Source organism: Dipodomys merriami, unplaced genomic scaffold (genome assembly GCF_024711535.1).
Source record: "Dipodomys merriami isolate MVZ:Mamm:240054 unplaced genomic scaffold, mDipMer1.0.p SCAF_5, whole genome shotgun sequence".
NCBI lineage: Eukaryota > Metazoa > Chordata > Mammalia > Rodentia > Heteromyidae > Dipodomys > Dipodomys merriami.
In genome coordinates this window covers 32,880,204-32,894,948 of record NW_027206068.1, presented here as the reverse complement: position 1 = coordinate 32,894,948, position 14,745 = coordinate 32,880,204, and the positions used below count along the sequence as shown (strand labels likewise).

Genomic DNA, 14,745 nt, shown 5'->3' with positions numbered 1-14,745 from the left:
ATATATTGCTGGTGGCAGTATTTTGTCATTAAATTGCAGATTAGGATGCAGGTTTGATTTCTCAGGGTTTTATACATAGACATAAACTGTTTCTATGACTAGGAAGATACCTTAGTTTCTTGTATCAAGAACAGTGAAGATGCAGATTTGGTTTCTCAGGGTTTTAAAGTGGGTTTTTTTTGTGTGGGGGTCCGGTCGTGGGGCCTGAACTCTGGGCCTGGGCGCTGTCCCTCAGCTCTTCAGCTCAAGGCTAATGCTCTAGCCACTTGAGCCACAGTGCCACTTCTGGCTTTTTGCTTATGTGGTGCTGAGGAATCAAACCCAGGGCCTCCAGCATGCAAGGCAAGTGCTCTACCACTGAACCACCTTCCCAGCCCCTGATTTCTCAGGGTTTTATACATAAACTGTTTCTGTGACTAGGAAGATACCTGAGTTTCTTGTATCAAGAACACTGAAAATACTGAAATTCTGCTTTAATTTCGGTTCAAAGGTCAGCTTTCCTTAGGCACCTGAATGATGGGACAAGATGTAAGATTCTTGGGTCAGACACAAAGGACATTATTCCTCAAACATATTAAAGAAGCAAAAGTATCAGCATTCCCATGGCTCCCTAAGCCTCAAATCCCCAAAATGCAAAAAGGGTCAGGTGATTGCCTATCTATATAGGAAAGTTGTTGAGCTAGAGAAGAGAAAGATTGAAGCTCAGACCTCTACAAGGTACATTGACTCTGGTTGATCTTTGCCAGGGAGGAAGATTGTATTATACTGGTCAGTAAAAATGCAACTCTTTCTTCTAAAGAGAGATATTATTTGTGTTCCAGATTGTTGTACAAATATCCTAATAGACTAAAACAAATACGTCAGCTTGGCAGAAATGCTAAAAACAGATAGAAATCTGTCCACTAGAGTCCCAATCACAGGAAACTTGTGCAGGACATGTTAGGAACAAACTAACCACTATTTCTACTCTGCACACCCCAGACATTAGGAATCCATTTCCTAGAATTGGAACCAGATGAAGTAAACCAATTTCTATTTCATTGTCAGTGCCATGTAGGAAATTTTAGAATTAATTTCATGACTAATGAAAAATTATAGGTATATATTAATGTCATAGTTAAGGTTAATATTTTGACAAACTTTCTAAAATTCCTGAAGTTTATACCCAGCACCCAGTAGAAACTGAAGCCTGATACACAGGCTGGTGGTCACAAGTGGAGACTCAAGACTTTCTACATGCAGATCTGTACTGGTGGTCATGTAGTGCTGAAACAGTGGAAGCAACTACAGCCTCAGAAAATTATCAACCTGCTTAGAGCTTTTGGAAAGCCAAACACAAACTATACTGGACTACAAAGAGGGCAATATATATTTCACTCTTCAGTGCATATGTGATGTCAAAACTTCCAAATATGTTAGATAATTTTAACAACTTTAACTAATATGATGATCAGCATTATAAATACAGTATTTTAAGTACCTTCTGGATAAATACATAAAAAGTACCTTAGAGATATAATTAAATGACAAACAAGAAAGAAACTGCTTTTTATAAGGAAATTCATTGGATGGGCATGCATATTTGGAAATGTATCATTCTACACTTCAAATTATCACAGGTATATACCATTTATACACACTCTCATGCTTCATTTGAACCACAACAGACATTTTCCAGGTGAAAGAATCTTCCACATGAAAAATTTCAGTGGGGTTAGGCTGGTAAAAATGTGAAATAAATACCTCTTAAGTGGCTTGAAAAGAATATGATTCACATAAAAATCAGCATATTTTGTAGCTATTCAATATTCAATATTGTAGATTTTCAATATTTCTGAGTATTGGCAAATAAAATTTAAAAGTAAATTTGTTATTTGATTTACTGGGTATAAGATGAAATATATTTTCAATTTTGTTATTTATATATATTTGAAACATATTTGTAATTATTGCCAAGTTAAATAGCTCCAATAGTAAAAATAAAACAAACTTTGGCCCTAATCATGGACATATAATTTTAAAAGTAATACTTTTAATAAGAATAAGGACTATTAATTTCTTTTCACCATTTAAAAATTCTACCATACTATATTTTTTTTGTGAAAATACCATACAGAGGGGTTACAATTACATGAGCAAGGTAATGAGTATATTTCTTATCAAGCATTGTTGCCTTCTCCTTTGTTTCCCCTTCCCATCCATTTCCATCTCCCCCCCTTCCCCCCCCGACCCTGGTGTCAAAGTTGTAAAGTTTGTTTGGATATATTATACTCATATATTATCTAAGGTAAACTAAATCTATATTGAGTTTAATATATAAAAATAATTTTTGTATAATTGATAAAATAAGTTTGAATAAAAATTTATTTTATCATTAGTTAATTCCTTATTTTATGAAATATTAATAAAGCATAGTAAACATTGTAAAATACATTATCAACAGTATTTCAAAGGAGTATTTTATTGTAGAATACTCACATTATTTTGTAGTATATTTAAGTTATGAAACATAATTTTATGTTATGAAACATATTTTCAATTATTCTATTATTCTTTTAAACTTATTTTGTAGCTTGTATGCATATTTTATAAAAATAAAGTGCTAAATGTATATTATGGTGAGTGGTATATGAATAATTGATAGATGTGTAAATGAATATACCTTTGGAGAAACACAATGAAAACTTTCTGAAAAGCATCTGTTTGTTTCTACACCTGAACCTGCTTTTAAAAATCAAAACCTCGTACCCATTTTGTTGTGCTATAATTATTTTAAGCATCCTTCCTGGTTGCTAGGTTACACACAACTTGGACTGGATCTTGCTCATCTTTGCCTTTCTTGGGCCATCAAATACAATGAGACAGAGCTGGTACTAAACAAGTATATGTTGACTACAGTATCTTAGGATTTGCAATTTATATGCAGTCATGTTTTTAAAAAAGAAAAAGCAAACACACAAACCCTATTCTACAAACAAAGCACCTAATACTAGGTCAACAAGGATTAAAGTACTAAATACCTGGGCTCTTTGCCAAAAATTCTCTATGGGATTACCCACACCAACTCAGCCTTGCTGATAATCTCACCAAATGTACATGAGAAACTGACACAGGAGCTGAAACAGGACCTATGTGTATAATTAATCAATTAAACAGAGTAAAATGATTGCCTTCAATGTTGAGTAACACTTGTTGACCTGGAGGCTAACTTTGTATAAAGACTGAATTTGTATAAATAGGCAGGGCTGTGCATTTGTTGGTTGGCATCAGGTTGTGCCTGGGGGAAGCTGGTCTCAGTATGGACATCTTCAAAGTTTTCTTCATATCCACAGGTTTGCTTCAGTTTGATGTTCTGTTTGCTTTGTACAAAACTTATTAAAAAATTTAAATCTCTCCTGAAATTCTTCTTGTTTATGAAATATTCCTTCATTCTCATTTTATTCTTAGTCTGTTTGTATGTGTATTATGTATATGTGTGGATATATGTGTAAGTAAAGAATGAAGTTCTAATAAAATTTGAACACAATTTTACATGTATTTAGTAGGATCTTAGTGAAATAGAGTATTTTTTATTTAGATTTCTCTTCTTGTAGAATATTTGCTGTGTAGAAGTATTTAAAACCCATATAAAATATTTATTAATTTATGAGTATTTTTATTATAGGCTGTTGTTTGAGTCTCTCTCTCTCTCTATATATATATATACATATATATATATAAATGCACACACACACACACACACACACACACACACACACACACACACACACACACACATGCCCACATAGTCTGGGAGCGAGTTTTAGGATATTGTTATGTCTACTTTTCACTCTAAAGGTTCATTGTAAGAGAATTTATAATGAGTCACAACTAAGCCAAAAGCACAGATTCTCTTCTATATAATTAAAACAAACAAACAAACAATACAAACAATGAAATCAATTTAAACAGAAAAGGCATTGTACTGGTTTTTAACTAGCATGATAAATACCAAAAAGAGAACTGTATAAGTATATAACTTTATATATATATATATATATAATATATATAGCTTTTTACCTTTATAAATATATAGTTTAAATCAGCATGGAAGGAGGAAATTAGTGACACTTCCCTTTTGACTGATATAACCATTTTTCAATTTTGATTGTTAAATATGCATGTTGAATGAAGGAACAAATCAAAGATATACTAAGGCTAGAGTCTCCATATGTCTTTTAAAGTTTATGATTCACAACAGAACAGAGTGAAGTCTTCTGAAAGTTGAGTAAAAGAAAAAGCAAACATTAACTCAGTTTCAGATGGAATGTTTTTTCTTTTAATTCTAGTTTCAGCTCTGTGTAAAATTAATGGGGACTAACATATGAAAAGATTATTGCTAATTTGTTCATCTTCATATTTTCTTTGCTGTTACTTAGGATGTCTTTCTGTTTTTTATCTTTAGTGTTTTCCTCCAGTGGGGCAGAAATTCAGCTTTTAATTAACCCAGTGAATTTGCCTGAGAACCTGCTTCCTGGAACTCAGTTAAGCCGAGCTTATGATAAAGATGTGGCTGGAAAGCCAGATGCCTACCGCTTTCTGAATAAAACAAAGGATTTTGTCATCGATGCAAGTAAATTAATTGTTACTATTTGTATACCTTTATATTATTTCCACTATTTTTATGGTTCAGGCTTTAAAGATAAATATTTAGTGACAGTCAAGTTGTATGTTGGATATTTTGCTCAACCATTATTTCCAATAGTTACAGCTTCTAAAAGGAGCTGTACCTTGTCCCATATTTATGAAAATAATTTGTACATTCATTAGCCTGAGAGCCACCTTATTCCTTTTTTCACAGAAAAAACATAAGCTTTGAATAATAGGAAAGATAATCCAGGAATGTACATATATACATATACATAATTAATTTCAAGAAAAATAATTAAAAATATGTTGTTTAAATGAATTAAAATATTTTCCAGGAGCAATAATTAATGAGTTAGAAGAGAACATTAACTTTATTTGTGATCCTTACAGCCACACACACCCAGCCATGGAGAAGACATGATAGGTTCTCTGATCTGACAGAAAAATAGACAGTATATCCCTAGAAAAATTAAACAAGCAAGCAAGCAAATAAGTTTTTCTAACAATAAGAAATCAACCAATGGCAATTACAAATATAAATGATGATTCTGATGTCCTGTGAAATAGGATAAACTTATTTTCTGATCCCAGACTTACATGCAAACACTTATTCCATGTTGATATAAACTGAATTCATCTTACGGCACAGTGGTTTTATTTATAATTCAGTTAGCTATCAAAATATGTATGCATTTATTCACATATAATGCTCAGAACATGTCAAAATATTACTTCATATGATTTTTATACAGCTAAAAAATTTGGAAAATAGAAATATACAGTTAAATGTCTCACTTGCAGTGCAATGGCACTTTCATGAAACACTTTGCTCCCTAGATGGGCTCAGCTTCACAGTTTTAGAACCAGCCCACCCTTTTCCGTAGAGGTCAAGGGTCAACCATAACCCTTGTTGAGTCATGAGTGCCCCCTTTCTGCCATTAGAAATCAGTAAACCTCACATTTGGAAGAAAATCTGAACACTCTGTTTTCTTGTGACCTCAAGCAATGATGTTGGACCCTTCCTATAGTAGCAAGATTTACAATTCTTGCAGGTCAGACTGCTACCAGACCACTCCCTCAGGCTCTCCCGTTGCTAGTTATTTGTTTAATTTGCCCTCTGCTAGAACTGGTAGAAAAACTTCGGTTGTATCCCAGAATAGTCTCCTGTCATCTTTGCACACCACTTGTTTGCCAATATGGATATATCTGAGTCTGAACACAAATATTTGGAAATAGTGTGTCCACTTAAACTTAGATCTCTAAGATCTTCATTTATCCTTAGGAGTAAGTTAGGACAAACTTCTGTTTTCTTATCTCCATATTACTCAAAGTTCCCTCTCACCTAAATATTTTCACATTTTTTATGCATTCTTTTTGAGTGTGTATGAGTCCCAGTATTGGGACTTTAACTCAGGGCTAGACACTGTCCTCAACTTTTGTGCTTGGGGTTTGTGCCCGACAAGTGGAGCCATGGCTCAGCTTCTGGTTTTTGGAAGTTAATTGGAGAAAAGGATCTCAAGACAGCCTTTCCTGCTCATGCTGGCTTCCAACCACCATGCTCAGATCTCAAGCTTCTGAGCAGCTAGAATTATAGGCATGAGCCAAAGAGCCTTCTTTGTTCATTCTTTTACCATTAAATTATACCTTCTTTGAATCAGTATCTCTTATGTGGTAAATACAACTTAAAAAAAAAGAAAACTTTCTTGTCTTATTTTAGGTAATTGTTCTACCATTTTGCTTTAACCAAAATATGGCATCCCATGTGACCACTGCCGCATGCCTTAAGCTGACACAATTCAGTCTCCCACATGTTTCATATCTCCGGGTCATGAAGTGGGGAGTCAACCTGCTTCTCAGACTGCAAAGCTGATCTCTAAATGTCACTCAGATACACTGCAAATTTCCTTGCTTATTTGGGGATCAAGATATTTGGCTTCCAACCATAGTTTACTAATGACTTCCAGGCCTTTCCTCAAGGACTGGGGACTAGATTGTGTCACTCATAGTATTTATTTGTATATCCAACTTTGCCACTATCTTTTGTTCCTTTGTTGCCTGTCCAACAGTCCAATTGCTCAGCCCTTTACCTGACCCAGTATAAATCCCTGTACCCAAATCTCAGTGATTTAAAATCTAATTCCAGTCACACATTCCCATGGCTGCAGCCAGGATTTCATCTGCACACAGAACAAGACTAATTCTGCTCTTAGAATTTATGAATCTCAAACTAGCCATTTTTCCCCTTTCATTCAGTTGTCCTAATATACTGTTTAAGTTGTTGTCACTAACACATTGGTTAATGTATTTGATTTCCTAATGTCTCTTTTCTTCACTTTCTTATTCTTTGTCCTTTATTTTTCCAGTTCTGGGTCTTGAATTTTAACCCTTGAACTCTTGCTTGACTTTCTTTCTCATGGTTGGTGCTCTTATATCACTTGAACTACACCTCCAACCCAGTCTATTCCTGGTTGATTGGGTGGAATAGTGGGAACATTTCTGCCTGGGCTGGCTTTGAACCATGACCCTCCAGGTTTCAACTTTTCAAGAACCTACAATGATAGACATGAGACACTGGATTCCAGCTCTATCACTTATTTTTGTATAAATTTCAGGATGAATCACAATAGCTCATTACTATACCATAACATATAACCATACATAGAAATCTTCTTTATTCATGGTCATAGTTTGGCCCTAATATCACTTTGTTTCCCTTGAACATGTAGAAGTGAACAGTATTCCTTGATTCTTTACTTTCCTTTAATTCTACACTCTTCTGCTTTCCTCCCTTACCTTCTCCTTCTCCATTTCCAGTTCTTCCTAGTTCTCCTTCCTCATGCATCCTTCTTCTGCTTACACATGTTTAGGTTATAATCAGTACTACATAGAGGTATCCTTCCCTGTACATTCTACTTTGCATCTACCTCTTATCTGAAGCCTCTTCTATTGCTGGGAATGGTGTTATACATTACTCATACTTATAGTATGGTTTTATTTGAATTCATATTCCACCTTTTAAACTGGCATGTTTCCTGTTTCTGCTTTGTGGTGCTGCATATCACAGTAGCCTCAGATAGCAATGAGTTTTATTTCTCACAGTTCTGTGAGTTAGATGAATGGTTATGTTCTTGCTTGGGTTCATGGAAAATTATACTTCTAAAGAGTTGCTCAAGTATATTATAAAGTAAGGTGAATTTCTGGAACTAGTCATCTAAATGAATTAGTCTGTGTTTAACTTCCCTAAATATTGTGTTACTTAGCTTTCCATTACAACAAGTGCTTGAATCAATTGGTATTCTCAGCTCTGATGAGTTTGACAAAAGTTCAAGTTGAGGTGTTCTTGTTTCTGGTTATGACTCCAGTTGACTTGGTTCTTTTTTTTATAATTTTATTTTTTTTTGTGAACATACTGTACAGAGGGGTTACAGTTACATGGGCAGGATAATGCGTACATTTCTTATCAAGCATTACAGCCTCCTCCTTTGTTTACCCTTCACATCCCTTCCTAGCCTCCCCCCACACTCCCCCACCCAATCCTCCCCCCCCCCACCGCACCAACGTTGTAAAGCTCGTTTTCGACATGACAACTTGTACTTCTCATTGTTGCAACAGGTCCACCTGTATCCTTAAACAACTTGTTTTTCTCCATCTCCTCCACAAGTTATACTGACATCAAATATAGTGAAAGCAGGGGTTATACTGTGGGGGAGGGACATACAAAGCAACAAAGAGATAATCTTAAAAATGCGTTAGAAACACATGCATGAAAGAAAAAAACATTAAAATACATATCTAAGGGTTCATTTTCCTAACATCACATTATCTGACCTTTTCCGCTTGACTCATACATATACTAGATATTGCAAATAAGGGAAACCATGGGACCTATGTTTCTTTGGGCCTGGATTACTTCACTTAATATAATTTTTTTCCAAGTTTTTCCATTTCCTAACAAATGGTGCAATGTCATTCTTTCTGATGGAGGCATAGAATTCCATTGTGTATATATACCACATTTTCTTGATCCATTCAGGTTCTTTTTTTTTTTTTAAAGGGATTCTTTTATTCTAGAGTAAACAACCAAAGCAATGAAAATGTTGATACTAAGACATGAAGTCTTTAAGAAATGTTTTACAATTTCCAAGTAGATTTCAAACAAGGTCTACTACCACTTCACCAAGACCCATACCTTCCTAAACATTTATCACTGACTTCAAAAAAATAAAAAGCACTAACCCATGTGGTTAACACTAAAACAAACAAAGTATAATCTAGCAATTTACTGTGCAAAAAGAATTTAAAGACTGAAAGAAAATAAAATGTTTCTTCTATTTCCTTTAAGAACCATGTAGCTAGCTCTAAGTCAACAGACATCATAGATTGTTCCAGGGCCAGGCTTGTTCTTTACAGTGTCCACAGCCTTCAGTAATGAGGAACATTTCCTTTTCCCAAGGTCGCTATCCAGGCTTGGTGCTATGGCTTGTCCTCACATAAACTAATGCTGGGACTTGGTCCCAAGGCAGCAGTGATCAGAGGTGGGCCTAATGGAAGGTATTAGATTAATGGATGTTTAACTTCATAATAGAATAATACTTTCTCAAAAGAAAAGCATAAAAAGAGTGTTTTTAAGAATAAAATTTCAGTGTCAGTCACTAGATTTTATTAGGACACAGCCAATCTCAATAGTTACTGTTTTGGGCCATTTATACATTGTAACAGCAGTTATGAAGTTATGACTAAGAATTGATGGCCAAAAGCTAAAATATTTACTATTTGTCCCTTCACAGAAAAAAAGATTTTCAATAAACCTCTTCTTTACATTAAATAAAAGGCAAGATGATTTTATCATACACATTGAGAATGCCACCAGAAATTCATAAAAACAGGCTTAGTAAACCCTACCTACACAAGATTTGTGCTGGTTTGTGTTTTTTTTTTTTGTAATTCTTTATTGTGTGTGTGAAAATACCTTACAGAGGAGTTAAAATTAAAAGGGCAAGATATAGAGTACATTTCTTATCAAGCATTGTTGCCTCCTCCTTTGTTTCCCCTTCCCATCCCTTCCCATCCCACCCCCCACCTGCCACCCACCCTACCCAGGCCCCCCCCCCACCAAAGTTGTAAAGTTTGTTTTTCAACATAATGACTTGTACATCTCATTTGTTGCAACAGGTCCACCTGTATCCCTATTTGTAATTCTTTTTTAAAATAAGTTGTTTACTTGTAAAAATATTGTAAAGAAGGGTTACAGTTACATGAGCAAGGTAAGCACGATTGCCTCCTCCTTTCTTTTTCCCTACTACCCCTTCCCTACCACCTCCACAACTACACACCTTCCCCCTCCCCACCTAAATTGTAAAGTTCATTTTTCAACATAGTGTCTTGTACATCTCATTGTTACAATGGGTCAACCTGTATCCTTATTTAAACATTTTGTTTTTTCCCTTCCCCTCCCCAAATTAGACTGACATCAAATACAGTGAAAACAGGGGTTATACCATGGGGAAGGAACATACAAAGCAACAAAAGAATCACATGGTACATTATAAGTACTTTAGAAACAAATTAATAAAAAAAACCACATGTGTCCCTATCTTGGGGTTCATTTTGCTTAACAACCTCTTACCTGGTCATATGTACATAGCTTTTGACCTTTTCTACTTGTCCCAGACATATACTAATTATTGCAAATAAGGGAAACCATGGGACCTATGGGGCATTTGAGTTGGTTCCAGATCTTAGTTATGGTAAATAATGCTGCAATAAACATAGTTGTGTTGGTAAAATTAGTATGATCTTGTTTGTGGTCATTTGGGTAAATGCCCAAAGTGGGATTGCTGGATCATAGGGGAGCTCTATGTGGAATCTTTTGAGGAACCTCCATACTGCTTTCCAAAGCTACTGAACAAGTTTACACTCCCACCAACAATTCAGTAGGGTTTCCTTCTGGCCACATCCCCTCCAGCATCTATTGTTATTAAAGTTATTGATTATAGCCATTCTAACTGGGGTGAGGTGGTATCTCAATGTTGTTTTGATTTGCTTCTCTTTTGTGGCTACAGAGGTTGAACATTTCTTCATGTGTTCATTGACCTTTCTTATTTCCTCTTCAAAGAAGTTTCTCTTTAAGTCTTTTTTTTTTTTTTTGGGTCCAGTCATGGGGCCTGAACTCTGGGCCTGGGCACTGTCCCTCAGCTCTTCAGCTCAAGGCTAGCACTCTACCACTTGAGCCACAGCACCACTTCCAGCTTATTTCTTATGTGGTGCGGAGGAATTGAACCTAGGGCCTCGAGCATGAAAGGCAAGTGCTCTACCACTGAGCCACCTTCCCAGCCCCTAACAAGCATTTCTTATCAAGCATTGTTGCCTCCTCTTTGTTTCCCCATCCCATCCCTTCCCATACACCCCCACCTCCCCCGACCCGATCCTCCCTCCCAAAGTTGTAAAGTTCGTTTTTCTACATAATGACTTGAACATCTCATTGTTGCAATGGGTCTACCTGTATGCCTAGTTAAACGATGTGTTTTTGCCCTTATCCTCCACAAATTATACCAACATCAAATACAGTGAAAGTAGGGGTTATACCGTGGGGCAGCAAAGGTCAGATAAGTTGATGTTGGGGGAATGAACCCCAAGGTAAGTATTTAAATGTTTTTTTTTCTTTCATGCAATTGTTTCTCTTTAAGTCTTTAGCCCACTTATTTATCAGGCAGTTATTTCTTTGAGGATTTATTGTTGGGGGATTTACTTTTTGAGTGCCAAGTATATTTTAGATATGAGATCCTTATCCATTGTATGGCTAGTGAAGATCTTCTCCCAATCTGTAGGCTTTGTATTAATCTTGCTAGCTATGTCCTTTGCTATGCAGAAGCTCTGCAATTTCATGCAGTCCCATTTATCCAACCTTTCTTTGATTTGTTGTGTTCCTGGGTCTGTATTAAGAAAATTTTGGCCTGTGCCAAGGAGACCTAGGGTTTCTCTTATTTAATCCTGTAATGTTTTCAGGCTGTCTGCTTTGACTCCAAGGTCTTAGAACCATTTGGAGTTGATTCTGGTGCAAGGTGATATATAAGGATCTAGCTTTAGTTTTCTACAGGTGAATAACCAATTTTGCCAGTACCATTTACTGAAGAAACTATCTTTCTTCTATTCTATCTTTTTTGCTCCCTTATCGAAAATTAGGTGGCTATGGGTCTGTGGGTTCATTTCTGGGTTTTCAATTCTATTCCATTGGTCTGGAGGTCTCTTCTTTTGCCAGTACCAAGCTGTTTTTATTGCTATGGCTTTCTAGTAGAGTTTGAAATTTGGTATTGATATTCTTCTAGCATTGTTGTTTCTGTTAAGGATCATTGTAGCTACTCAAGTCTTTTATTATTCCATATAAATTTTTGGATTGCCTCTTCTATTTCTTTGAAGAATGAGGCTAGAATATTTTATAGGTATTGCATTGAATTTGTAGATAGCCTTGGGAAGTATTGCCATTTTCATGATGTTGATCCTTCCAATCCAGGAGCATGGGAAGTTTTTCCACTTCATAAATTCTGCTTTGATTTCCTTTTTCAGGTTTTTAATGTTTTCATCATAGAAGCCCTTCACTTTTAATTAACTTGATTCCTAGGTATTTTATTTTTTGTGAAGCTATTATAAAAGTAGCTGCTTTCCTGATTTCAGCTGCACTCTTCTCATTGTTGGCAAACAGAAAAGATTTTTGAGGGTGAATTTTATACCCTACTACTTTGCCAAAGTTTTGAATCAGCTTGAGTAATTTGAGAGTGGTATCCATGGGATTCTTTAAATACAAGATCATGTCATCTGCAAAGAGGGAGAGTTTTAATTCATCATTCTCTATTTGGATCCCTTTTATGTTTGCATCTTGTCTTATTGCTGTAGCTAGGCATTCTAATACTAAATTGAAGAGAAATGGAGAGAATGGGCATCCTTGTCTCATTCCTGAGTTAAGAGAAAATGGCTTTAGTTTTTCACCATTAAGTATAATACTGGCTGTTGTTTTGCCATATGCAGCCTTTATTGTATTGCGGAATGTTCCATGGATTCCTAGTTTTTCCAGAACTTTCATCATAAAGGGGTGTTGGATCTTGTCAAATGTTCTTTCTACATCTATTGAGATAACTATGTGGTTCTTATCCTTGCTTTTGTTGATGTGATGAATTATATTAATTGATTTGTATATATTGAACCAGCTTTGCATCCCTGAAACGAATTCTGGTTGATTATGGTGTATGAATTTTTGGATGAATTGTTGAAGTAGATTGGCCAAAATTTTGTTGAGTAATTTTGCATCAATGTTCATCAAAGAAATGGGTCTATAGTTCTCTTTCTTTGATGAGTCTCTGCCTGGTTTTGGGATGAGGGTTATGATGGCTTCATAGAATGAGTTCAGTAGTGAACTTTCTCTTTCAATTTCATTGAAGAGTTGGAGGAGTATTAGTGTGAGTTCTGTTTTGAAGGCCTTGTAGAATTCTCCTCTAAATCCATCTAGTCCGGACTTTTCTAAGATGGGAGGTCTCTTATTGCTGTTCTATGTCAATGCTTGATACAGGTTTGTTAATTTGGTCTAACTCATCTTGGTTTAGTTTTGGCATGTCCATATTTGCTAAGAAATTGTCCCTTTCTTCCAGCTTCTCAAACTTATTAGCATAAAGGTTTGCAAAGTATTCCCTTATAGTGTCCTGAATCTTGGTTGTTTCTGTGGTGATATTTCCATTCTCATCTCTGAGTTTGTTTATTTGGGTATGTTCTCTTCTTTTTCTGATAAGATTTGCTAAGGCTCTGTCAATTTTGTAAATTTTTTTGAAGAACCAACTCTTTGTTTTGATTCTTTCTATGGTGTTTGTTTTGGATTCTAATTCATTTAATTCTGATTTAATTTTAATTATTTCTTTCCATCTATTGGATTGGGGTTTATATTCCTGCTTTTTTTCAAGGAGGCTCAGATGTCTGATTAAATTGTTGGTTTCAGATCTCTCCAATTTGTTGATGTAGGAACTCAGAGCTATAAACTTGCCTCTGAATACAGCCTTTGCTGTGACCCAGAGGATCTAGTTATTTGTGTGCTCATTTTTGTTGAATATCATGAACATTTGAATTTCCTTTCTAATCTCTTCCATGACCCACTGGTGGTTCAACAGTGTGTTTTCAGCCTCCATGTATTACCGGACTTTCTTTGGTGGCTTTTGGTGTTGAGTCCTAATTTTATTCCCTTGTGGTCTGACAGAATGCAGGGCATAACTTCCATGTTTCTGAATTTGGACAAGTTTGCTTTGTGGCCTAAAATGTGGTCTATTTTGGAAAATGTTCCATGTGTTGCTGAGAAGAATATGCATTCTGATGCTATTGGGTGAATTATTCAGTCAGTGTTAAATCTAGTTGATCTATGAAGTTGTTTAAATCTGCAGTTTCTCTGTTGAATTTTTGCTAAGTTGATCTATCTATCTATCTAGTTGATCTATGCAGTTGTTTAAATCTGCAGTTTCTCTGTTGAGTTTTTGCTAAGTTGATCTATCTAGTGGGGATAGTGGTGTGTTAAAATCCCCAACAATTAATGTCTTTGGATCTATGTGAGCTTTGAGGGAAAGTAGTGTTTCTTGGATAAATTTGGTTGCTCTGTTGTTTGGTGAATAGTTATTTAGAGTTGTAATATCTTCCTGAAGGAGAGATCCCTTAATTAGTATGTAGCAACTTTCTTTATCTCTTCTCACTAATTTTAATTTGAAGTCTATTTTATCTGATATTAGTATTGCAACTCCTGACTGTTTATGGGGGCTATTTGCTTGGTAGATTTTATTCTAGCCTTTCACTTTCAGAATATTTTTTTTTATGGGCAAAGTGTGACTCTTGAAGGCAGCAGATAGAAGGCTCTTGCTTTTTAATCCAACTAGACAGTCTATGTCACTTAATTGGAGCGTCAAGTCCATTAATATTGAGAGTTAGGACTGAGAGGTGTTTGGTAGTTCCTGGCATGTTATCCACCTTCTTGGGGGCTGTGACAACTGTGTTCTTCCTATGGTTAGTAGATTCCCATTTTGGTGTGATTTCTTGGCCTTTATTGTGGTCTTGTTGGTCTTCTATGTATAAGACATCTTTAAGTATCTTTTG

The 14,745-nt window shown here is 35.5% G+C and overlaps 1 protein-coding gene across 1 annotated transcript in view; it reads left to right on the top strand.

Annotated features, from left to right (window-relative positions):
- Window positions 1-3,298: 3,298 nt before the first annotated feature.
- The window catches only part of LOC138810082 (cadherin-related family member 4-like), a 115,416-nt gene continuing 103,969 nt past the window's right edge, over window positions 3,299-14,745 (top strand). Inside the window, exons 1-2 of the mRNA XM_069997265.1 lie at window positions 3,299-3,332; window positions 4,445-4,612. Of these exons, the coding sequence (XP_069853366.1) occupies window positions 3,299-3,332; window positions 4,445-4,612 (202 nt within the window). The remainder of the gene's footprint in view (window positions 3,333-4,444; window positions 4,613-14,745) is intronic.